The sequence below is a fragment of the Topomyia yanbarensis genome, chromosome 1, assembly GCF_030247195.1.
Source record: "Topomyia yanbarensis strain Yona2022 chromosome 1, ASM3024719v1, whole genome shotgun sequence".
NCBI lineage: Eukaryota > Metazoa > Arthropoda > Insecta > Diptera > Culicidae > Topomyia > Topomyia yanbarensis.
Genome location: NC_080670.1, coordinates 49,242,360 through 49,270,224, shown reverse-complemented (window position 1 = coordinate 49,270,224; position 27,865 = coordinate 49,242,360). Strand labels below are relative to the sequence as shown.

The following is a 27,865-nucleotide window of genomic DNA, read 5'->3' as shown; positions in this document are numbered from 1 at the left end:
TTGCACCCAGGAGCGCTGCGTACAAGGCAATCGATTTACCAACTACGCTACGCCCACCCCTTGGTGATGACCTATCGCGAAAAAATTTCTATTGCGTAATTGACGAGCACGAGCATATAAATTTAATTTTGACAATATGTAAGATGAGTCAGTACGCTGCTCATTTAGGAACGAGATCATAGCATGGTCCCGACGTTCTTTCAATGTTTTAATATCTATCAACATGTAATGTGCTTCATAAGATGGAAGAGGGAATGCTGTCCATCTTAGCTTGCGTAGTGCATAATATAAACTGCTTTTGAATTGACTCAATTCTCACTTCGTGTTTTTTATGTATGTTGACCAAACAATACTACAATATTCTAAAATAGAACGAACATATGCTTTGTAAAGAGTTTTAATTGTCTAAGGATCTTGAAAGTGATATCCAAAGCATTTTATAAAATTAAGCATATTGCTAACTCTTTGAACAATTGTGTTGTAATGTTCCACAAATTTAATTTTTTTGTCTACGATAACTCCTAGATCTCTTACTTTATCACATTTCTGAGCGATTTGATGACCTAATGTAATTGACATGGAAGTCGTGGTTTGTTTTCTGCTAAAAGTCATAAGATTACATTTTTCAACATTTAATTCCAGTAAACATTTACAAAACTATGTATAAAAGATTTTTATTTCATTGTGAAAATCATTATAGTCATTATTATTTCTAATTTTTTAAAATAGCTTTATATCATCCGCATATATGAGAATTTTAATTTTTATTTTAAATAAGAGAGAAATCGTTGACATATAAAAAGAAAAGAAGAGGTCCTAAGTGTGAACCTTGAGGAACCCACGATGTAACTTTAATTATATCGGATTTCATTTCATAGAATTTTACTATTTGCTGGCGAACTGTTAAATACGACTTAATCCAATTGAGTCTCGATTCCTAATTTTTCAAGCTTGAAAATTAACATGGGATGTCAAGTTCATCGAAAGCTTTGCTGAAGTCAGTGTAAAGAGCTTCTATGTGATTTCCTTTATCCATGGCATTTAACGAGTAATCAACAAATTCTAGAAGGTTTGTACTTGTTGAACGGCTTTTAAAAAACCTATATTGTGAATTTGTTATTTTACGTTTGATTTGGTTAAAAATGTTTTAATTTATGATCGATTCGAAAAGTTTAGGAAGGCAAGACAGAATGGCAATCCCGCGATAATTGCGAATATCGGATTTTTTCAGTCTTTTGGGAAATTACCAGATTCAAATGTCTTATTGAACAGCCAGAATAAAGGTGACGTGAGCTCAGTTGCTAAATTCTTTATGAAAGCAGGTGAAATTCCCTCAGGTCCTGAGCCTTTGGTGGCATCTAGATAGTTGAGACCAGACAAGATATCTTGAACATTAATATGACTGACACCAATATCTCTTCAATAATCAGGAAGATAAAAAAATATTCAAAGTCACGATCATTATTCGAATAGTTTGGGTTAGTCGTAAATCATGATCATCTCTAAAAACATTATAGTCACTCCAAAAATCCTTCCAACTTGTTTTGGTGCCTAGAATTATCGAAAATGAGGACCCTAGTATATTCTTATGAATTTCGTTCATCTTTACGGCACTCCTCATTCTATTAAAATTTTGACAGTAAAGGCTTTCGAAGAAGTTGGTTGTGATTCGCTATGCGTAACAGTATTATCTAAAACTATTGTACTGTTACCAGCTGCGTCATGTTTTTCCTGCCTCTGAAAAGTGCGTTAAAATTGACGAAAACACGAACATTCACAGGAGCAAGATGAACAATGATGTTGATATAAATAGATGTAGACAAATTCCTTCCATTAAAATACTGTAGGACGATAGGAGATAAGTTGTATACACACATACACATACACTAGTGAAGCTATTGACATCCAACTTCCTTGTTGAAAATTTTCACGCAAAAAATGCTATTTTTCAAAAGTTTACACACATTATACAAGCAAATGAAAAAAATTATTCGGCTCAGGCGCATTCAAGTTTTTATTACTGACAAATAACTTCTCATTTAAGTGATCAAAATTATGCTTTGTTGCTAAATAAAAATCAAATATTAATCGGTCGACGGTTTTTCACGATTTGCTAAGGTATATTAATGAAATCTGTCATTATTTTTATAGCGTTTGCGCTGAGCACGATATCTGCTCAACCCTTCCACAAATCGACATGTTTTTTCATGATTTTCATTTGAATAAATTTAATTCGTTTGCTCAAACAACTCAATTTTTGAAACAAATGTCATTTTTGGAGACCTATTTTATATACTAAAGACATTTTTCGAAACAACGGTTAGTGACTTTAACATATATTTCAACATGGAAGCATCTATATAAATAAAAAACACAAAAATAATAGTTTTACCGAACTCAAAGGTATATTGATCTGCGCACAATTTAAAAAAAATATATTACCAATTACCACCCTATTCAAATGCTTGCCATTCAAGATGTTTGCTACTGAATTTCCTTTGAAAAAAAAAATTAAAAATACTGTTTTCCCGGATCCCCGAATCCCGGGAATGACAAAACATTAAATTCCCGGGATTCAGGAAACCCGGAAAATACAAGCCCGAGTTTCCCGAGAAATTAATTCCCGGGATAGAAGCTCTAAACTGAAGGCTTCCGGAGGTGAGTGATTCATGATCGCGTGGGAACGGGCGTTGATATAATCTCACTTGCGATCACATTACTGAATTCATAAGTGCTAACATATTGACTTGACCGCGGAAGCGTTTTATGTACGCAATATTGCGGACGTAGGTGTGTGCGGATAATCGCAATTGTATGTTCGCATGCGTGACCACGACTGCGAGATCATGAGCGTAGGAATGTGTGAATGAGCGCGTTTACGTCCGTATTTGTATTGTCGCGAGAAGCTCGAGTGTTTGTATGTTATTGTGGGCATATTCTCGTGAGCTTTTGAGTGTTGCTGAGAAAGAAACAGAAGAGGGAGGAGCAACACAATGAAACAAATTTACAAATTTCTAAAACTTTTGGTATCTCTGTAGCAAAATGACTCGCTGAAATCGAAAATGTTGTCGAATTTTTTTTAATATTTTTTTTAATGGAATAGATCTTGCAATATTGCAAAAATAAACAATTCTCACAAATCAAAAAATGTATCTTTATTTCGCCTCAACTATCTACTGTTGCACTTTGCCACTTTTGAAGATTTTTGTAGTAGATTGTTGGTAATTTTATTGTAAATCGGTTAGTAATATATCATATTTGATCCCAGTTACAGGTTTTTCGCTATTTGTACATTTATATGAAAATAATGGCAATTTTTCTATTATGGTAAATATAAATAAATATTATATGACCCCATTCGATTTTTTTAGAATTTCAAGGAGTGATTTGTATTTTCAGTTGGTTTTTTATATTCAGTTATTTTTTATATTGGTAGCGAGTTAACGGTATGTATTAATTATTTATAGCTATTTGTGCAAGAATTCTAAAACAAAAGTTTTAATAAGCTGGTGTCTTTTGCAATCCAGGTCAAACTCGATTATCCGGATTTTCGATTTTCATAAGTAACTAAGTAACACCACCGACGCGCATTTTTTTAAATAACTGAGAATTTTCGAATCAATTCAACAAACAATAAATCTATCTTTAATTCTCGGTAGCCGGCTGCCCAAAGCAATATACACATGATAGTTGTATAGATCGTATTTATCAAGGTGGATCCAGATATTTGTAACTCTTTACCCCACTCCACTAACAAAAACTCCTTCCCGTTACAAACGTGGAGATGCAGAGGTATACACGGTCTCCATTACAACGGTTGTTACACTAACATTCCTTCCCTTCCTCGATGACTGCAAAGACGTGGCTGGCGCCGTTATTAGCATTTCAAAGTAGAGTAGAGACCTCTCGAAACGTGCACGTTGAGGATGGATAGCTACTCTGTGCAATTTCGCTTGCTTTGATCAATCACGGACTAGCAACTACGAATTGATCATGCTCAATATGTTCTATTGCATTATCCAGGTTTGTTGCTTGAAGATTCGACATGTCTTACTAGTGGTATACATAATAATGAGTCTCGGGACTACCGTTTTGAATATAGCTAACGAGCATATATGCATAGGGCCGTTCATCCCAATGTGCCTGTACGATATATATCGAAGATGTAATTTTTTTTTTATTTTTTTCGAGAGTTGTCCTACTGGAGCTGTAGAGCTAGGTTCTCGGAAGGGTTCCCCGTCAGAATCACATACTACAATTTGCAGACGAGACAGGCAATGTCGCCCAATAAAACACTGGCCTAATTGTAGCGGGCCGTGATTCTGAATGTGATATTCTTTGTACGGTTCAGGTATGTGCGGGCGTAGGGACTCGCGATCGCGTGTATCATCGCGAAGGGCTCGAACATTTGTACGTTAACGTGCTCGATCGCGTGTGCCTTTGTATGTCGCGTGTGCGTTTGTATGTCGCGTGTACTAACGTGTATGAACTTCGCGTGTATAAATTTTATTTCATAACCGTGTGCCTTTCGCATATTCGCGTGTGTTCTAGAATGATCGCGCGCGGACCGTGAATCTGATACTTTCGCCGTAGAACGCGTGGTCTAGTGGATATGAGTTTTATTTTTTTTTTTTTTTTGATTGGTCCAACTGATTGTATGGACAATTGCTAGAATGAAGGCTAAAGATTTCCGGACGTGACCGATTCATAATCGCGCGCGTTTGCGGGCTTGCGTTTGAGACCGCGTTTGTAACGTCGTAAGTACTAAAACGTTCATACAATTGCCGGAGTGTTATCAAGTTTACGCGATCTCGGGCATAGGTGTGCGTAGATGATCGTGAAGGGCTTAAGCGTTCGTATGTTGACGTGTTTGTCGCGTGTGCTCGCATGTATGTGACTTCGCGTGTATAAATTCGATTTTGAAACCCTGCGGCCATTCATATATTCGCGGACCGTCATTCTGATCTTTAGCTTTCGGTGTACGGATCACATTCTGACATGGAGAGAGTTACCCCATATCGCTAGTTTCCGGTCATGTCGCCATGGAACGTTTTGTCTAGTGGATATGGGAGTTATTTTTCAATTTTATTATTTTTTTTATTAATTAACAAGGACCTAGATTGTTGGTACCGAGGATAGAGACTTCCGAACGATCCCGATTCATGATGGCGCGAGCGCGGGAGATCGTAGGTTGACGCTTGAGATCGTGTTGCTAAGTTTATGAGTGCTGAGATTTTCACCTTATCACCGGGGTGTAATCACGTTTGCGAGTTGGTGGGCGAAGGTTGCTTGGAAAATCGCGAGGGGCTCTAACGTTTGTGCGCTGACGTGATTTTGTAACGTGTGTTCTTGAATGGTCGCGCGAATCGTGAGTTTGATATTAAATTTTCGGTGCGCGGTTAGAATTCTGGCAGAGAGTGGGATCGTTTATATCGATAGGGTTCCCGGTCATGTCGCCATGAGACGTGTTGTCTAATAGGTATGGGCGTATTTTCTTAATTGGTCCAGCTGAAGGCATGGACCTAGGCTTCTAGGATCAATAATAGACTTCCGGACGTGATCGATTCGCAATCGCGTGCGCGAGGGCATTTTTGTAAGTTCCCGCTCGAGACCGCGTTTGAGAATGTGTGAGTGTTAAGACGTTCACTATCACCATCTTTGCTGACCCAGATGAAGGCGGGTGTAGAATGGCAGTATAGGACTCGAAAAGAAGAAATAAAGGACAATATATGAGAGACGTAATAGATTAGATAGGTACAAGATACAGCTGAATTTATGATCATCACATGAAAGACAAACATTAGTACTTCAAACTCTACCAATACTTGAATAGCCAACCACCACACATAGCACATCCTTTCTTTTTTTTATGTCGCTAGCCGTGCATTGAAGAATGCCTAAAACTCTGAACTAGGCCCCGTCGAGTCCAGTCCGTCATCTGTCCGTCTCGTCCTGTCGTGTCTGGGGCTTCCAGGTTACATGCATTCACCAGACGCGACTAGCTTATGTCAGCTTAATTGTGCACTGGTTTCGTAGAATCGAGGCGATCATCGAAATGATAGATCCATAATATTCATTGTGTTAAAATAGGACATGTGTAATATGCTACTTGCAGTTTTTGGTCGTTCCTACTTATCTGATTCAATTGAGTATGAGAGTACATCTCAATTCTTCTAAAACCTGGCGACGTCTGATGGTAGCGAATAGTCATTGTTGGCAGCAATGTTACCCTTTTTTGATGAATGAACTCGGAGAGGTCATCATAGGAATGTGACGCATGAGACCGAAAATAAATAAAACAAAATGAAATAAAGAGAAGAGTTAGTATTATTATTGAGTATTATTTGAACAACACACATGTAACATGCAATAAAACTACTTGGAATCGTCTAAATGCCAGAAAATGATATATATTTACTATTAACGACAATTGCATTCCGTTAAAAGTTTCTCATGCTATGCTGACTGGGAATGGATGATTGATGTGCGTCGGTAAATTAATCGTACCTTCATTTATCCAATCCGAATGAGTCGAATCGAATGCACGAATTGAACACCGATAAAAAGTGATCCAAAGAAGGATTACCCACTATTCTATCATATAAGCCAGTTCTGCATCCATTCCCTGACCCATATGTTACAAATACTCAGACGAACAAATACACAGATAGACATACGACTAGCACATAACAATTTTACACTAGTACTAAAAACTACAATTATTACAACACAACACAACTAATAGGGTTCAACTGTTAATTTTTAATGCGCCTGTGCACGTTGACGAGATCGACCGATAAATCGACACACAATGACTCCCACTGCGAGCCGTGCTCAAAAAGACAGCCATTAAGCTGTTGAACAATGTCTGCAAACACAGCCCACAGAAAAAGTCAATCCACGGCGACCCGCCAATCGTCCACGCCAGTGTGCACAGGTTCTTAGCTGACTGTTAGTTTGGGCTGGTGCAGAGTATGAAATAACAAAAAACATAAAAAAGGCCCATAAGCCCTCTCGGTCTCCTCGATGCACCACTATCGAGGCGTAATGCAATAACCATCTTAAAGCAGGTGTCTGCTCAAATATGCTTAAAGATGTTTTCAATACCGTCAAACCCGTCAGCCTAGGAGAGGGATATATCGAAGATGTAATAATAAATAAATAATGCTAATTCAATGCTGGAAAACATGAAATATTTTGCTATTACAGTGCATACTGAAGAACTTTGCATCATTGTATATGGCAAGTTCTCAGAGAAACGTAAAAAATAGAAAAAAATGAAAAAAATTGTTATTGAAGGCAGGTATTTACAAATCGCTAATGAATTTTTGACGAGTTACCCAAGAAGTTCCAAACAGAACGAAACGAATTCCATGCAGTTTTTAGGATAAAAGTGCGCAATTTATGTACCGTATGAATTTGTATTATTATTTTATTCGAGGATAGTGATTTAATATAATAAGTTTTTTCCAGCACTAACGTGGGGTAAATTTATCATGTGCAGAAATAGAAGATGTATTTATGCATTGCTAATACATACTTGTTTTTCCCTAGGCATTTATTATTCGGTTTTTTAGTACAATAGTTACAATACGTAGCTAAGTTTTACAGGTTTGAGACTAATAGCTATTATTGGTCTTAAATAACTAAATTCAATTTATGGAAGATTTTGTACTTTGGTTTTTGTATCTTAAAACCAAGGACATTTTAATTTTTTTTTAAATTTTATTTCAAAAATCTTCGGTATTTACCGTACAGTCGTATTTTAACATAAAGTTAGTTAATTTATATCTACGAATGGACACGTTCAAATCGAACACGTAACAGATTTCGTTAAATTTGTGTCGATTAGGTTACTATCACTGTACACAGTTCGGTGAATGGGGGTTCCGTGGGGTTACGAAGAGCACTTAGAGGCACAGACAAACTAATACTGCACAGAAGAAATGGGCTGTCGATATTGTCCGACAGCAAGTCAAATACTACAACTCTCTACAAAAATAAGCACCGGGTCTCCAAAGTCTGCAAATCATGCAACATACATCCGTTTGTGTATGGAGGTAATATAACAGGACAGCTTCATGGAAGTTTCCTGAAAGCGAATAGTACGAAACATCTTTGTACACGTTCTAATCGGTCACTTTGAACGGCATGATATGGCGCCCACACTTGTACCGATCATCATTTAGATCATCACCGTACATCAGTTTTCCAGACTTGGTACGACTTCAGAGGCCATTAATGAATAAGATAAAAATGAGAGGGCCTAGATGACCGCCTTGCGGGACGCCGCTGGGCACATTAAACATGCCTTTTCAGATTATATAATTAAATAAAGAATAGCTTTGAATATCTTCCATTACTGATATATACCGAATTCTAATTTCATACATTTCCAAAAATATCGAATAAATGGGTTTTTATTAAAAATTATTCTGAAACGTAACATCTGATTGGATGAAACTTTAATTTTCAGGACCAGCGAAAAGTAATATGTATATATTTGTCGAAGATTTCTTTTCTGGGCTGTCATTCGTTACATGCTGATCGAACGAAAAGCATGTGGATTGCACTTTAAGGCAGCGTGTTTTACATGCTTTGAAATCAGTGTGGTAGAGTAAGATTCCGTTTTTGGCAACATTGTTGTTGTACATAGTAAATGTTTTAAAAAATGTTCAATATACATTTTGTTGTAATCATTAATATGACTTTTGACTTTATTTCCAAACAAGAGTGTCATATTTAATATATTTTATCTGGGTGGCAAAGCGAATAACAATACATTTGCTGATTTTTTTCTATGCTATATTTCTCCTTAGTGGAGAACAATTTAGTGCATCTTGCATTGACCTGCTAAGCCAAACCTAATGCTTCGATTTCATTAGTTCTTATCAGCTTAAAATGAGCTTCTTTTCTTGCGGGACATCACGCTTGACTAGGGGTTTGCTCGGGAGCACAAATTGTGTCTCCGGTTCCAGTTTTGGCAACTGAAAAAAATATTGTTGCTAAAAACGGAATCCTACTGTAGTATCGTTATACATGTGATCGTCACGACCAGGGAAGAGACTCGTTTCGATTACAAATTTATTTTATTTGTAATACTATTTAAAGCGTTATTATTAATATCTATGTACATACGTACACGGTGAAAGCTGCGATCTTAACCGTTGTGTATCCGACGTGGTACCCGGGTACCTTTTTAGGTTTCAATTAATAAAATTCCCATGTTTTATCCATAGCTGGAAATCGAAACTTTGCGACATATTAGAACTTCACTAAGTCAAGTTTTTGAGTCAATAATATTGTTGATATGGTAAGGGAGGGAGGTAGGAGGGGTTCCTGAATTTTTTTACTACGTAACAGGCCGACGTGGGTACCCGGGTACCCACAAAACTGAAATACCAATAACTAAAGTAATTTCCAACCGATTTTGATGCTTTTGAGTGTTTTGGATTCAGGAACTCATCCGCTTTTGGACGTGGTAAAAATGAATCGGGTTACTTCATTCGGTTTCCGGGATTCCGAATTTCCGGAAGGAGGTTCCATTACTGGGATACTATTTGTGAACTTCAATGGAATACTGGCAATATGGGTATCAAAATTCTTGGAATTGTATCAGTAGGCTGTATCTCGTGGTTTTGGAACCATTTGGTGATTTGACCCCGGAACGGACATTCCGGAGCAGGTTCCCGTGGGGCCGTGAGTGGCCATTCCATTCCAATTCCATTTTTTAAATTGCCATAGGGTCCCGTAACAATAAATAACAGACTTCCGAGACAATTTGAAGAGTTTTGATACTAATATTGCTAGGACATTATTAAAATTTACAAATCATACCCTAGTACTGGAACATTACCCCGGAAAATCCGGATTACCAAGAACCAGATCCATTCATCCGGTTCAACTTTACAGAATCAAAAAGTGGACGAGTTTCGAAATCCAAAACATCCAAAAGTGTCCAATTCGGTTAAAGGAAGCCATAGTTATGAGCATTTCAAATTGTGGGTACCCGGGTACCCACGTTGGCCTGTTAAAGGTGTTTTTTTTGTTGGGCACATAACTGTTAATCACAATCTGATTCGAACGTGAAGCGACAAGGATTTAAAGCAAACTACTCTCGTGGTAAAGAGTAAATTCTAGCCGCTCCCCAACTGCCCCAAAAGGAAACAGTGTATCTACTAGAAACGAATGAAAACCCGTGCTGTTTTATTTTGTTTTCCCCGAAAACCAAACCGACCAATGGTCACGACGAGGAGATACCGTACCTCAACCCCTCGAACTTCGCACTCGGTTGTCTATTCAATGTAATGAATGAGAACAGAACCAGATACCGCGACGGCGTTCTACGGTCGGCGGACGGCATCACTTTCTAACTTTTTGGGAGGGTTGTAAATTTTGCTTCAATTTTTTTTTTTTTTTTGTTCGTCGCGGTACGTTCGCCAACATCCCCTTGGGTATGATCGCACACAGAATATAACACACTTTCTCTTACAGATCCGGCCTGAACACAGTGGAAAAAAGGAGATTGCGTTTCGTATGAACAAAATGTTGCTGCATGAATAATGAGAAAGTTTTAATTTACGAAAGTTTTCAAATTGCAATACGTTTGCATGAATTAGTTGGCGAAAATAAAACTTTTTTCTGTGTGCATCACCGCCTACGTTCTAGTGTCGCGATAAGGAAAATAGAGTATATGTATGTTGTTGCAACGAGAAAAGCCCAGTAAAACGACAAACCCCAATCTGTTGTTCTCTTTCTGTACTCATTTTCTGATTCCACTTTTTTTTACCAAAAGTATCCCCTTTTTGCGTTGGACCAATAGGTTCATTGCATCTCCGATACGAGCTATGCCGATTTCTGGATGTGTCTCACACTAACACACACTGTTTTTTACCGAGCTTCTGTTACGGCCGGTTTTGTTTTAAATTCTACCTAGGGTGGATGTACCAATAGTCGCATGCTTAAGGAAAATTTTTGATAAAAAATCGATTAATAGACCTATGGGCAATGTTAACACATTAAACGAAAGCTTTCAGTCCCTACTTCATAGGAAAAATATAAAGATGGCTTAATAACCAATTTATGTATTCAAAACCGCTTGTACCACTATAGGAACACATGTACCAATAGTGGTGCAATCGCTAATTTCGGTTCCTATTGTTGCAAATCCCATTGCCTTCTTATGGGACTTGCAACTATAGGTACACTACATCAACTATAGGTGCAAGGGAGCTCAAAATTCTAAGAAAATCATTTTTTTCAATAGTTATTTGAGCAAATTTCAAGGATAACAGTTTTATTGTCGCATAATTTTAGTGCGATGAATCGATAAAAAAAATATTTGTTGATGGTTGGTACCTTAGTTAGGCGTATAACCCACTACTGCAACTATTGGTACACCTCAACTATAGGAGCACCCACCCTACATCATCCATCCGAGTGAACACACTCACAAGTTTGAAATTAAAAATTTTCCTCTTATCCGCTAAACGCGAGAGGAAGAATCCGAATGATAAATGAGATTTTCTTCGCTTGTTTCCATTTGTTTTTCTTCGTTCTCGTGCTTCCCCCGGAAGGGATAAGGTACGTATGTGTGTGCAGTACCTGTGCCTATTTCCAGCACTTTCTATGGTTGACTTTTTTCGCCATCTCAAGTGGTTCGAGCGGTGATCTGGTTATGACGGATTTTTCTGGCGCTGTTAGGGGTTGATTTGTGGCGAAATAACCTCTACAGCAACGAGTTGGTGTTAATGAATGCTTCGAAGGAAAAAAAGCCTGTTTTAATCCTAGTGGTTTAATTGTGCTTTTCTCATTCAATCATGAACGGTTTCCATGCTTGGTTATGTTTAATATAAATTTGAAAATATATATTACATTATTATTACACATGACATTAGTATCAAAATCAATACTGGAATTCGGGAAATGTTGTAAAACAGTGGTTTTCAACCTTTTTCGTTCCACGTACCCCTTTACCGAATGATGTACCTCTTTCTGAGAATTGCTCACCATAAAAAAAGGTTTTCAATTGGATGAAGACCATAGTTTCTCAATTAAAAACTTGTTCCTGAATACTCTCAGTAAGCAAGAATATATAAAGACAAATATCCGACGGGAATGTTAGGATCAAAGTTAAACTTATCCCGTATAATTCACCCCCTATAATAGCCTAATTTACCCATGGGGATGAATTCACCCCCGGTTGAAACCCCCTGTTGCAAAAGAAACATTTTGGTCATCAGGAATCTAGGTCAAACCAGGTCCACGTAGCTCAGCGGGTACAATCGATTCGTGAGGTTAGTTGAATGTATACTTCAGTTTACATCGCATGTTAATACCTACAATGTATGTATTCCGAACGACACATATAAACTATCCGCAAATTGTGAACGGCGTCGGTGGTTGAGTGGTAAGCGTGACTACCACTCACCCCAATGGGGATTGGTTCAATTCCAGCCGAGGTCGTTGAGATTTTCTGAGGTGAAAAATCTGTGGTCACGTCTTCCTTCGGATAAGACAGTAAAGCCGTTGGTCCCGGTTTATGGGCCGATATCTAGGAACCAGTTGGTCTCTGGCGTCGGTGATTGACACTCAATACGGACAGAAGCCGATGGAAAATAATCAAGAATAAAAAAAAATTAACTGAGCCAAAAAGTGTTATTATAATAACTCCAAAATAGGGATACCCAAGATCGTAAATACTACTAAGATACTACATTTTGGTTTATAGGGCATCTGATTCTAACAGAAATTTTCCAGCAGCACTCTATGGATAACCTTAGAGCTCGAGAATACAGACACGCACCCTATATGCAAATCGGTACTTTGTCTGCAGTCTGGTTTCGTTCGCCTCCGGCTATCACATCCAGCTCAATCACTCCACAGTCGATGACCCATGGGTTCACGTTGTTGCACTGTGTCGCCCCACTACAACATAATCCATATGTAGAAGGAAAAAAAGCAGACCAAAAGAAACCTTGACCATCTCTACTTAGTCTTCTTGATGAATTTCAAAACATGGTACGCCCTTGATGCATTCATTTGCCTGCCAGCACTGCGCTCGCGGTCAACCCGTCTGATGATGGGGCACCGCTCAGAATCGAGACTCCCTTTCCTCGTCCGCTGTCCACAAGTATCACTCTGCAGTGTTCTAATTTATAGAGGAGTCGAATGCACATATAATTATAGACATTGAAAGCCGAAACGAATGCGACAGGGCAGAGCGAAAAACAACAGACTAAAGCTGCAGCGCATAAAAAACGCCTGCTGGTGCTGCTGCTGCTGTAGTCGCAGATGCATGCATTGAAACTTTCAATCGCGTCTCGATCCCGCAAATAAAATGTCTCCTACCTTCCCCCCATCGCCACCGAACTACCGAAATCTTCACCGACTATCCAAAATTGTGAAGACGAGGGGTAGGCCTGATCAAAATGATCATGCGCGGACAAACGACTAATCGCCAATAAGAGATTCTAATGATATGTTTTCTCGAGCTGAGCCAAGAACAGCATCGGACACTCACCTAGGGCAGGATCTAGTACGGCTTGGGCGGCTTGTTCCTCACCGACCGGTGTTTTCAGCCACATCTTTTTCAGCTTCATTGCTACGGGGGAGTCTTCGGACGTGGCCACTGGAAAGAATAAGGAAAACGGAAACAATTAATGAAACGGTCATGTGCAAGGAATTTTCATCAACATAATTACATAATTACGATATCAAAAACCAGCTGCGGCGTGCATTGTACGCTATGTTGAAATATGCAATATTGGCGAAAATTGGAATCGTTAAAATGCATCTTTAGTATATAATTGTTAAATGGAGAGGAACCATGCGCCATAGGAAAGTTGAAGAAATATTCCTTCAGATTTAACAGAAACGTTAGTTCAATGTTATTCCATAAACAATGCGTTCCTTCCAAAAAGAAATTAAATGCGGCACAATTGAACGATATCAAGATGATCTTTTAACTCCCTTTAGGTTAAAATTGAGGTCTAATTGGGAGATATGGTAGAAACTTAACCTCAATACTATCGTCATCGCTGGTTGCTTTACGCCAAAAATAGGGTTTTTTACATTACATTCAATAACTGTATTCACGCAACTTTAGACTCAATCCAGTTCGGTAATTTCCGAAAACGGTAATTTCCGAAAACAGTTGAAATGTTTCAACTATTAGCGCAGCAAAGTGACTTTAATTTACTGATTTTCAGCGAGATATTTTCAGAGTTTCAGCTTAGCAAAAGTCACTTTTACTGAGATCTCGGTAAAATCTTTGTTAGCCGAGTGCTGTAAAAAACTCGGTAAAAGTTGTGAAAAAAAGCTGGGGTTCGGCAGAACAAAATTAACCCTAGAACGTTACACTGGGGTACAAATGTACCCCACGCCTTCTTTGGGGCCGTGCAAAAACGAGAATTCGGCCTGGGACCCTAACCATAATTCAATTTACAGTTCCTAGTAAGAGTAGGAAAAGATGGTATAGCCAGTTTGCTTATAGTCTTCGTGGAAGCAGGTGTCAAAGGTGGCGTGTGTTTCGTCAGGTTTCGTGCTGACAGTGGAAATGTGATTCGTGACAATACCAGTTTAAATACTGGTTGTTTTACTACGGTAGTAACAATTAGTATCATATAATCGTTTTTGATCGTTTATTTAATTAGTTAAAATTTAATTTTGAAGCGGAACAAAAAATCGTTCTCATTTTTGCTGATTTTTATTGTTTTATTGTTAATTTTTTATAGTTTTTCAAAGCAATGGCTCTCAAATATAATTTGCGAACAATAATAGCTGTAACAGTAACATTGTGTGTTACCAATGTATTACTGGTCAGAAATATTTTTTTCATTTCAATTACCACCCCATTTTGTGGTATTTTCCAAACTCCGATTTTTAAAATTTCACTCTTCAAAATAATTGCAGTTTTTCAAAAATATCGAAATTCCATTTTTTACCGTATCAAGATCATTCTTTCAACTTTTAGAATCATTTGATTTTTCAAATCGGTTGAAAATTCGCAAAATTATAGTAATTTTTGTGAAAAAAGTCAAAACAGTGATTTTTTTCACTTTTTATTTTATTCAAACCAATTTATGTATCATTAATTCAATAAATTCCGTACTTTCACTTACACTGCTGTTTTCGCAATTAAAAAACGAAGATAATGATGTATTAGGGGAGAGAGGGTAACAGTGGATCAGCAGGAACTATGAAACATTCGCAATAAAATCACAATGCATGATCGCAATCGTCTAATTCCCTCATATTTCACAATTTCTAATTCTTTACACGTGTTGCTATATTTTGGAAGAGATCTGCTAACTCTATCTCTTTTAATGGATATTTGTTTGTTTTGTGATAGCCAGAGTAAATTTGCAATGATAAACATTATTCCATCTTTATGAATTACCATTCATTGAATAAATGTTTAGTCTATTGCTATTTATAGCAAATTTTATGCTCAACATGTGCCGCGGACAAAGTTTTTTGGTAACTACTCATGGTTCTGTGTGATTTCACAATTTTCATGAATAGACCCATTGGGTAACTGTGAAACGATGACGTATGGGGAACAGTGATTTTTGTTTGTTTTTGTGGTCTGTCTCAAAATGTCAATGGGTTTCGATTTTCCACACTAAATACTACTCATATAGTGCAAAATTAGTAAATTTGGCCAAATTTTGTAGAAATTGTCTCTTATTTCAGGATTGCAGCTAATATGCATATATGGTGGTTCGATGTTACGCGATGATATAGTGGATTCTTTCGTAAACAAACGATTTTCGCCTCAATATAACTTTAATTCAAAGCGTTAGGATCATTCTTCGTCAAAACAAAAGAATAAAATTTATAAGTAGAATATTTCACTATAGATGACATCGTGTTTCATAGTTCCTACCCATGGGGCACACTGATACATTTTACCACCAACTGTTTATTATCCAAAAAATGTAATTTCCCGTGAATTTTACCAGCTGGAAAAAATATATGTATTAGTTAACAACATAGTGGCACTATGTATCACTTTTGATTACACAAATAACATGTATTATCATCAAAATTAAGTTGTAGAAAAAATGTGTTTCACTGTTACCCTCTCTCCCCTATACATTTCTTTTGTTTACAGTTTTGCCTGCGAAAATTGCGATCAAACATGTGGGGTATATTTGTACCCCAGTGCAACGTTCTAGGATGGAAAACGCAAGTGCAACGTTCTAAGGTTAAGTGTGTTCAGACACTTCAAAGACAGCGAAAAGAACATTTGGAATACCAAAGTTGAGCGTGAGGTATAAAGAACTAAATATGGGCGGTAAGTCGCCCCGAAGGGAGCTACTTTTCGTCAAATAATCGTGTAAAACGGCTTGATTTATTATTACTTATAGTGTGAAGGTAAATGAGCGTTGTGCTACTAAACATAAATGGATATGTTTAAAAAATAGCGCAATACCCATTCAGGAAACTCCTATATACTGTGGAGCTTTTTTATGAAGGCTTTAACCATATAATAATTCACCTGAACTGCAGAGCATTTTTAACCAGGTAAAATATTTGCTGTGCGCCAGCTTGTTTAACATGTTCACCAGGCATTGCTTTAATTACTCATATGAGTAAATGAGCCACTGCGACAATATAAATTCACATTTTTACACGAAAAGTGTAAAAATGTGAATTTTTACTGTCATTTAATTATCTCAGCAACGGCTTAACGAAACTAGTTTCAAATGAAAGGCTTAACATGACAATTTGACACTATTAGTTTCGTTTTTGGATATGTTGTTTACTTTCTGAGATATGGGTGTTGTTATCAAAACTCAACATGTTTTAAGCAAATAACTTTTAAACAGAGCAATTAAGTCGCACTAAATATGCATTAATAAAAAAAATGCCTTTCGAATAAGCCATAGGATCGTCCAAATCCGTCATCGACAGCGGAGATATCAAATATTTAATATTTTTATTTCTCACTTACCAATTTTTAATAACTAAAAATCAGATCGTTACATAGAGTATTGCTTTACTGGTGTTTTAGGGATAAAACTAAACCGATTTTGAATATCCAAGCATGTCAATGATATTTGTTAATTCCCAAGGTTATGAAAGATACTGTTATTTTTGTCTGCTCTTTCCCTATAAATAGTTTGCGTTTTAGTGTTGAGCAGAGCCAATCGCAGAAACAAATCTAATCTTGCTTCCTACTTGGCAAATAAAATATTTGTAGTTCTTAGAAAATTTGCAAAATGAGAAAACTATAACAAATCTGTGTTCAAACCCTACTTTACCCTGAAGATGAAGAGGTATGCCTTCGAAACGTTGCACTATAGGGAGGCATGCGACAAAAAAATCGAAAACGACATCAACTCCAATTCAATTCAATTCTATACTGAGCACAATTCTGCAATTCTATATAAACACACTATGATGCGGTATTTCAGAAAAATATTTGACTTAACTGGGCAATATGAATTCAAATTTTGAAGAGACATTCCACGAGTGTTTTTGAAAACTCTCCGTATCTCATCTGCATTTTGAATGAAACGTATGTTCAAATATGTCATTCGAAAACTAAGGATACCTGTTTTGTGATGATGTTCTTGAAAATGCATATTCATTGTATTGGTATGAACTTTTATGAAAAATAACAGATCAAAGGTTAAAAATATCCACAAGATAGATCCGGTGAAAAAGTGTCCAAAGACCCATGAACTCTCGGCGGGGGATGCAAGTATAATGTTTCTTCTAATTTATGGCGAAGGTTTTAGTTGCCAGTATTTGCTCTATGCTGAGAACGCTTCAATTGAAGTTTGAATGATAGTTACAATTAACAAAGAGACGATGGATAATTCAGCACACGTTTCGTTTGAGGATTGCGAAGATTACAATCAGATTTAATTCCTTGGACAGAGTGTTGATCCTCATGTTTGCTACACACATTAGGGACCATCCATAAATGACGTAGCATTATATGGGGGAGGGGGGGGGGGGGTTGTATTTTGTGATGATGCGTGACGATAGGGGGTAGGGTGTCATGTCATGCTACGTAGCTTTTTTGCATGGGAATAAATAACATCGTTTTTCATTTTTTTAAAAAAAATTGCGGGGACAAGGGGGGGGAAGAGTTACCGTCAAGCTACGTAATTAGCAAAGGGGGTATTTTGAGGTTTGTGATGAAATGCTACGATGGGGGAGGGGGTGTTAAAAATCACTCAAAAAATACTACGTCATTTATGGATGATCCCTTACTGTGTAGCAACAAATGACACTGATTTGTACTGAAAACTCCAAGGTACCTTTTTCATGATCAATATGACTAGAAACATATTTATTTGTAAAAAATTAAGACTTCTAATTGCAAGAAAGTTCATGTTTCAAAAGCAGTTTTTATGTATAGGGACACTTTCAATGGCCATTTGGTTTTCCAAGAATTCAAATACTTATTCTGATAGTTTGAACTATTTCATTTTCATGGGTGTTTTTTTATTCATTTCGTTTATTTGATAGGCACAAATGCGTTAGCTTGGCGGTGCCAAATTCTTTTGTTTTTACATTTTGGATATCTTAAAACTGGGAGGTTACAATGTTGAAATATTTTTTTATAAAAGAGAAGAAAAATTCAGCTATCTTAAGACTAGAAATAAGATTCTATATACAAGAGAGGGGCAAAAGAGTTTTCATGGTGTTGATTTGTATAGGACTAATTAATTCATATCTTCGGATCGAGAATTCCGAATGGAACAATTCCCAGGCAAGAGAAATCATTAGAAAGGACTACACGGTTTTTGTGATATCGGCTGCTTCTTTTACTTCAATGTATTTCTTTACTTTGAAATATCTGCCTGTTTCATTCACGAATCACTTTCTCTCTCTGTCGTCTTCTAAAAATATATGACCTTATTTCAGTTTATTGTTTCCAAATACGCGTTAAAATATTGGACCCGAAAATTCTATTCTGGCATAAACATAAGTTATTGGACCCGAAAATTCTATTCTGTACCCAAATTTTTTTTTCTAAAATCTGTGACCAAAAAGACATCTTTGAATTCCAAAACAAATTGAACATTGTAGTATCCTACTAATTAATTATGATCCATCAATAAAGTGGAAACACCAGATAATCTTGAACGACGCCGGCAAAAAAGAAGTAAGAAAACAAAAAAAGATGGAAACAATAGGAAATGCATTGTATATTGATTAGCCATTTTTCAAATAATGAGAGTTTCACAAACATTTCAGAACTATCTGAAACAAAGGTTTACAAATTCGTACAATTCGATTTATTCATTTACTTTAATTTTTTTTTATTTTAATCTATATACTAATTTTTTTGAACGTGGCTAATTTTGAATATATGGTCATTTCATTCTAATCATTCATTTCAATCAGATTTTTTTTCGTTCATTTTCTTCATTTGTGTTGATTTTATCTATTTATCTATTTGGATTCGTTCTAATCATGCATTTATTTTATTCAAATCCATTTAACTGATTTTTCTCACTGTTTTATTTTATGCATTTTGTGCAAGATCAAATATTTTATTTAGTTTCTTCGTTTTAAGAATCTGACATTAGTCATTTATTTTATTCATTTTATCCAAATTATTAATTTGACAAAATTTAATTTATTGTATTAATTTCAAATCTATTTAGTATCGTTAAATGTTCCATTTTAATAATTTAATTCTTTAATTGTTTTTTTTTTCTTTCTCTTTTTATTATTGAAGCATTATTTAGTTTGTTCACTTTTTTCATTTAATTCATTTCATTGATTTTATGAATATTATACATAATATTCATTGTATTTTTTATGATTTTTGAGATAGTTTATTTTATTCATTTCATTTATTTTAGATTTTGCTTATTTCATTTATTTTATTCATTTTACAATTTGTTAGTTTCAAACAATTTAATTTATTCAATTAATTTGATAACTTTTTTAAACAGTTTAACTTCATATATAATAAGCTGAACTAAATAGAGTAATTAATTTTATTAATTAGATTTTTATTAATCATGTCACCCATTTTCATTTTTTAAAATTTCCTTGTTTTATTGGTTTTGAGGTTTTATTCGTACAGGACTCGAAACTGTTTTCATACCTCCTCTAATTGGTTGCTTACTTCGCATGAGTTCTGAAACTTAATGAATGATTCAATAATGATGTGTAAGAAATGTCTCCTCTCACTACTGCTAGATGGATTAAATTGGTTTTTTTTATAAATAGTCGCAGTCTGACGGTGTCTGCTGAGGATTTCTTCATGCGTATCTTTTTGATATACGCAATATATAGGGGAACCCGAGGCTATTAATACCGTGGGGGTACTTCAGACCCTCTCGATTCTCAGAAAATCGTAAGACTTTCTGACTGTCGTACATATTCGTGGAATGGCTACTCTGAAACAATAATTTTGACAGATGAGTCTCATGCTGCAGTTTTTTAAAAACGAGATACAACGTGTTTCATTTTTTTGCCCTTCCTCAAAACAAAAATCATTATACTGGCAAAGTCGTGATTTAAATAAATAAGTGAAAAAAATAACAGGTAAGTATTTTGGAAAGCTTGAGGTTCCTATTTTATGGAATAAATTTTGTTTGGATGAAAACACAGATATTTTCAAGACGCTCTCCACTTCGGGGTGCGAAATGGGGGTACAGGGCTATTAAAAATATGACGATCTGAATTGCCCCGCAAATGGAGATCCGAATTACCCCATACATTGTGAAAGGATAGGAAAACATACTTTTTCAAATAGTCGCCAAGCGCTGCCATGGAGTGATTCAAATGAATTTTTATCACTCCAAAATGTAGCTGAGATTTCAAACTAACAATTAGGACCTTTGACCGATAAATTCTTTCTTATCTACCCACCTAAAAGGGCGCTTGAATATGTTAGAGTAGCGGACATGGTTGGATAGGGTTTTCTTGGGTGTCATTAATGCACTAAATAACGACTGACTCTACGTACAATGATGGTTGAAATTGGGAAAAACCTCGTATGATATATCATGGCCCAAAAGTGTCAAGCGAAAAAGTTTTTATTGTCCTAGTGGTAGTGTTGTTAGAGGAATTTTATTAACTACTTTTGCCACTTCAGCTGATGGATTTGAAGACGTGTAAAATACCAGCGCAGGTTGTGTTGAGGCCGCAATATTTTCTTTTGTGCGAGTGGTTAACATTTTCAAAATTCGATTGGGGCATCATCACACGAAAAAAATTTCTTAGAAGCTGGTCCAAATCAAACCTACATGTTTTCGCGAAAGCTTTAGAGATGGGCCATTCGTTCGCGAACGGTTCAAGTGAACTGGTTCTTCGAAGAGAATGAGCGAACGGAAGTTCTTTTTAAAAGAACGGTAGTTCTCAATTCTCTTCAAAGCGAATGAACTGAACCTGACCTAAAGCCGTTTGGCGAATTTCTCGGACCGATTTTTAGGCGAACGAATGAAAATGAACCGACTTGCCGTCCCACAAACCGCTCTCTGTGCTCTCCCAGAATGGAACCGGCGAAGAACGATTCATCACATTCTCTATTTCTCTAGTTATACATCATGAAGAAATCGCTACCCTTGATGAACTTGTTAAGCATACAGGGGTATAATAGTTTGGGAAGCATCTGTTTGGTTCCTCTCCAAGAATCGAATGTTTTGAGAGACATTCGCTAGATGCAAGTAAATTATCAGCTGAACGGAAGAACGGTTCATCTGAACTAGTTCTTTTTACAGAACTGTTCAGTCGGGAATGGTTCTTCGAAGTGAACTGTTTCGCCCATCTCTAGAAAGCTTGGTGGAATGTATATAATTTTCTCTTAAACGGTTTTTCGCGATCTCCTATCAGATTGTATCTATAGCAAAAGGTCAGAATTGGAAAAAAAAAAAAAAGTCCTTCTATGCGTGGTAATTCGAAGCACCTTCTTCCCTCGCTAAGATATCCACAAAGTCACCTGGAGATCTCCGGACCAAGTAACAAAAAACCAAATCTACCACGTTCTAATCGACGGTAGATTCTTCTCGAACATCACAAACGTCCGCACTTATCGCAGTGCGAATATAGATTCGGACCACCACCTGGTTGCAGTATGCTTGCGCTCAAAACTTTCGACAGTGCATAGCTCTCGTCGAAGCCGAACGCCGCGGCTAAACATCGAGCGGCTACAAGATGGCAGAATGGCTCAAGAATACGCGCAGCAGTTGGAAGTGGCACTACCAACGGAAGAGCAGCTAGGCGCAGTTGCCCTTGAAGATGGCTGGAGAGATATCCGATCCGCCATAGGTAGCACCGCAGCCACTGCACTAGGTACAGTGGGCCCGGACCGAAGAAGCGATTGGTACGACGGCGAATGCGAGCAGTTAGTCGAAGAGAAGAATGCAGCATGGGCGAGAATGCTGCAACACCGCACGAGGGCGAACGAGGCACGATATAAACAGGCACGGAACAGGCAGAACTCGGTTTTCCGGACCAAAAAGCGCCAGCAGGAAGACCGAGATCGCGAAGCGATGGAGCAGCTGTACCGCGCTAAAGACACACGGAAATTCTACGATAAGTTGAACCGCTCGCGCAGGGGCCACGTACCACAGGCCGACATGTGCAGAGATACAAACGGGAATCTTCTCACGGACCAGTGTGAGGTGATCCAGAGGTGGCGGCAGCACTACGAAGAACACCTGAACGGCGATGCAGCAGACGACGAGGATGGCACGGTAACGCACCTGGGAGCACGCGCGGAAGACATTACACTACCGGCTCCGGATCTCCAAGAAATCCAGGAGGAGATCAGCCGGCTCAAAAAGCCGCTGGGGTTGCGTTGCGTTGCGTTGCGTTGTGACGATGATTTTGGCGGATTGCACACTGACTTCATCATGTTTGACTGCTGATTATCTAATAAGAGTTGCTTAGGAAGTGGTACCAATCCGACCCATATTAAAACCTCAACAGCATGATAGCCATCATTGCCGGCCGCCCCCATCTCCATCGTTCACGGGGAAGGATAAAGGATAAGGTAGACGGGAAGTGTTGATGCTCCACCTACTTAACGGAAGGACGACGATTCATCAGACTCTTCCATAGGTGTCGCGGAGTTGGTGGTTTGGAAGGGTATCAGGTCTAGGATTCGCTCCAAGCAAACGATGCGACCTGTAAAGCATATTTTATTAGGTAGTTGTTTAGTTAGTCTTCGAGTGCACGATCACTCGAAAAAGAGATGATCTTGTTTAGTTTTTGGTTATTTTTAAACTCTGGGCAGCCGGCTACCGAGAGTATACTATGTTCCCTAAACAAAAACAATTTGAACTCCACACAGCCGATCGTGGGAGTATTGCCTGGAAAAGCTAATCTTATCTGCGTAATGGGCCGGATCACTATTTATTGCAACAGTATTTGGACAGAACTCGCTACTTCTTCTCTACGATATATTTATTGGCTTGAAAACTACCAAGTGACAGCATATTATACTGGCAAAAATAGCGCGAGATGTTATAAATCAAGGAAAGTATTTCTTATTTTCCATATCGGATTGTTTGTGGAATACAAGTATACGAGCGATAATACCGAACACTGAAGGGAAATATAAAGGATTGTTAACCTGATGCACGGGCTTGTTAGCAATAAAGGAGCTTTAAATTAGGTTCATAAAAACAGACGCGGCAAATTTTCAATACGTATTGACCCGTGTTCATAGATACTAGTCAGATTAGTCGTATTGGGGCTAATTTCCGATCAACTATTCATTTTTACGGCAATGTTTTCTCGACTAGATCTGTTCGCACCCTCTCATTCGGTTCGCACCCTCTCATTCTGCGGTCTAAGGACCAAATGTCATCAATAGACTTAGACTCGCGTGGAGGCATGAGATAGGAAACTTGTAAGAATTTTGCTATCCCACCGTTTGAGTACCAGAATGGATGGGAGAACAGTAATACTAGCAAATACCGACTACCATAAGAGCGGTGCAAATTTGAACGAGTGACGTAGAGTACTGCACTGAAAAAAGGACCAGGAGTGCGATTTTACGAAGTTTTAGCTTCCGATGGCCCTACATTTTCTGACAAAGTGAAGTTCTTGAATGTTGAGATTTTTATTACTGTTTAGAAAAGCAAAAGTATCATAAAACTAGTGTCAGGCCTTCATGAGACCTCAAGAAGTCACTTTTGGAGGTATTCGTAAATGTAGATTTGTCGGTAGACGGTTTCAAATATAATAGAAAAATACCTAAATTAACACAACTACAGATCACTTGCAACATAAAAAGCTTTTTGTGAAATTCGACAGCTCCATCTTAGGCCAATTCAATAAATTTCCTACATGAAAGTTTCCATTTTTTAAACACGGTTTTTAAACCAAAGCTTTGGAAGTTAAACCTTGGCGTGGAAGTGCCGGTATATTAATATATTCTGTTACTTAGTGTAGAATTAGATTTCGTCATTTACGGCTAATATACAACCGCCAGAAGAAACTTAAAACGTTGGTACACAATCAAGAAAGGCGAATCAGAAAAGGTGAGTATATGTCAGTGATTCACTAAATACAGACTGGAAAGAGGGTAATATGGAAAACCTTAAGGTCCGTCCAGATTAAGTCTTCGGTACGGAGCAAAACCTCGGCCTAGGAACTCCTAGCATGTTGTTAGTCGCCTCTTACGACATGGGAGCAGTTCCCAGAGGTTCTATTCTTGGTTGAAATAGTGCAAAAGGCTCAAAAAGCCGCTGGGGTTGACCAAATACCAAGCGAGCTGCTAAAACACGGTGGAGAGCCACTGGCTAAAGCGCTGCACTGGGTGATTACCAAGATTTGGGAGGAGGAGATTTTACCGGAGGAGTGGATGGAAGGTGTCGTGTGTCCTATCTACAAAAAGGGCGACAAGCTGGATTGCTGTAATTACCGAGCAATCACCCTGCTGAACGCCGCCTACAAGGTACTCTCCCAAATACTATGCCGTCGACTATCACCAATTGCAAGAGAGTTCGTGGGGCAGTACCAGGCGGGTTTCATGAGCGAACGATCTACCACGGACCAGGTGTTCGCTCTTCGTCAAGTACTGCAGAAATGCCGCGAGTACAATGTGCCCACACATCATTTGTTCATCGACTTCAAAGCCGCATACGACACTATCGATCGAGATCAGCTATGGCAGATTATGCACGAGTACGGATTCCCGGACAAACTGACGCGATTAGTGAAGGCGACGATGGATCGGGTGATGTGCGTAGTACGTGTCTCAGGGACGCTCTCGAGTCCCTTCGAATCACGCAGAGGGTTACGGCAAGGTGATGGTCTCTCGTGTCTGTTATTCAACATCGCGCTGGAAGGTGTAATAAGAAGAGCAGGGATCGACACGAGTGGTACGATTTTCACAAAGTCCGTTCAGCTACTTGGCTTCGCCGATGACGTTGATATTATTGCACGAAACTTTGAAAAGATGGAGGAAGCCTACATCAGACTGAAAAGAGAAGCCAAGCGCGTCGGACTTGCCATCAACACGTCGAAGACAAAGTACATGATAGGAAGAGGTTCAGAGGAGTTTGCATCGGTGGCGACGAAATCGAGGTGGTTGAAGAGTTCGTGTACTTGGGCTCACTGGTGACCGCCGACAATGATACCAGCAGAGAGATTCGTAGACGCATCGTGGCAGGAAATCGTGCTTACTTTGGCCTCCGCAAGACACTTCGGTCTCGAACAGAGTTCGCCGTACGAAGTTGACCATCTACAAGACGCTGATTAGACCGGTAGTTCTCTACGGGCACGAGACCTGGACCATGCTCGTGGAGGACCAACGCGCACTTGGTGTCTTCGAACGGAAAATGCTGCGTACCATCTACGGTGGAGTGCAGATGGAAGACGGCACATGGAGACGGCGAATGAACCATGAGTTGCATCAGCTGTTGGGGGAGCCGCCCATCTGTCATACCGCGAAAATCGGACAACTACGGTGGGCCGGGCACGTAGCCAGAATGTCGGACAATAGCCCGGTGAAAACGGTTCTCAATTGCAATCCGACCGGTACAAGAAGACGTGGCGCGCAGCTAGCACGATGGATCGACCAGGTGGAAGACGATTTGCGGACCCTTCGCAGACTGCGTGGCTGGCGACGCGCGGCCATGGACCGAGTGGAATGGAGGAATCTTTTGTAAACGGCACAAAAAAAATGCGTCGAAACGAAAACTACTTCTGTGATCGTATGTGTGACAGTTTCTGAGGGCGAACGAATGGTAGCGTCTACGTCATCAATACCACGTTTTATAGACTGTCTCTGTTCACTAACACTAACAGTTTTGACGCATGCTGGGTTTTTGTTTAAAACAAGGGAATTAGATCAAGATATATTCCACAATTCACACACCGAGTAAGCGAAAAGAGATGATGGCCTCACATGAAGCAAGATATTAGATGAAAGATATTATTCAGCCGATCCATAAATATGATTTAATGAAATATTATCGCCAATAAATATATAACCATTTGACATACACGTTTTACGAAATAGCGCTCCAAAGCAACTTGTTCCCCTAAAGAATACCTACGAAAACTGAGAAATGTCAACTAACTTTTGTGAGTTATAACAGAGCTAGTTAACCTATATATTATAAAATATTTTCGTAATATCCTTTTTTTGCCGAATTTATGCCTTTTTACATTTGTTGCTGAGATCGGAACGGCTGAAATCTTACCAAACAATTTGTTTGCTAAGATGCCACTAAAAGTGACGATTATTTGCTATGACCAGAACTGCTAATTAGGTTCTTTATTGACACAGTTAACCTCATTTTTTTGACAGTTCACTTGTTCTGTATACATGTACTTCGCTCGTAGTAAATCGCAAAGAATTTTTCTAAGTCCATGTAAACAGTACCAGCGAACTGTCAAAAATGAACACCAAAGCTCATTTGTGACATCAGCGTAAAGTATTATTCAATAAGTGACAGAGTTGTTTGAACTTGATGGATGAACACATCTCAAATCATGCCTTACTATGCCCGACTCGCACAGTCACTCAGTCATTTTCCATTTATTTTCCATTTCACATTAACGATATAAATATCTCTACACTGGTGTTACTGGCCGTTTTTTGAGCAAAATTACCCTGAACACGCTGTTCATGTTTACTAGAGTATACTCAAAACGTCAACATTTTACCTAAACTGGCAACTGGAGCAGATTAAGGCTTTATTTGGCGGAAGAAGGATCAAATTGAAATGAAGACTTCAACTTTTGCATGAAAATCCCACTAATCCCGAGAAAGGTTTTGAATTTGAATCTAGGTTGCAGTAGATTCAACTGGATGTTGGCATTTGAAAATTAAATTCTGCATCACTGGCTGAGAATCGGAAAATATTTCGCTAAATTATCTAAACTTACTCCACGACTGTGCGAATATTGCCGATCTGAATCATGTGTGTATTGATAAAAATATGTTATCAAGCACATTGAACAAACAATTCAGTTACGTGTCAAATCCAACATAATCCAATATCGATAGACATTTCCAGCATCATTCCACCTCTAGACTTTAACTATCTTGATATCGTCGTTCGGCTGATTGGTTCTATCATCTGCTCATCTAGACCGAATCACGTTCTACAAATTCGGAAGAAAAATTTAATATGCTCTAACGAATCTATTCTTTAATTAATTATTCACTTCGCATCTGTACATTTTCTCGTCTATCAAGCTTCCCAATACACCATGACCTCTTACATCATCCGCTACGTACCATTTATATGCCGAAGCTCTAACAAAACCAGGTACGGGTATCAAAATCCGGCATGACTCAGTGTACCTGCGGAGTAGTAGGAATAAGGCAGCGCACGCACATCAGGTGTATCCACCCAATAGTGGGGCAACGGAAAGCACCCTGAAAACTGGTCTTCGGGAAGCTCTTTCGACAACGCAC

General features: G+C 38.2%; 1 protein-coding gene across 2 annotated transcripts in view; it reads right to left on the bottom strand.

Annotated features, from left to right (window-relative positions):
• The window catches only part of LOC131677570 (metastasis-associated protein MTA1), a 194,992-nt gene that overhangs the window by 71,359 nt on the left and 95,768 nt on the right, over positions 1–27,865 (bottom strand). For both annotated transcript variants that reach the window (XR_009303393.1, XM_058957456.1), the window contains exon 3: positions 13,523–13,630. Coding sequence is in view for 1 of the 2 variants with exons in the window: in XM_058957456.1 (XP_058813439.1) it covers positions 13,523–13,630 (108 nt within the window). In the remaining variant the exon portion in view is untranslated. The remainder of the gene's footprint in view (positions 1–13,522; positions 13,631–27,865) is intronic.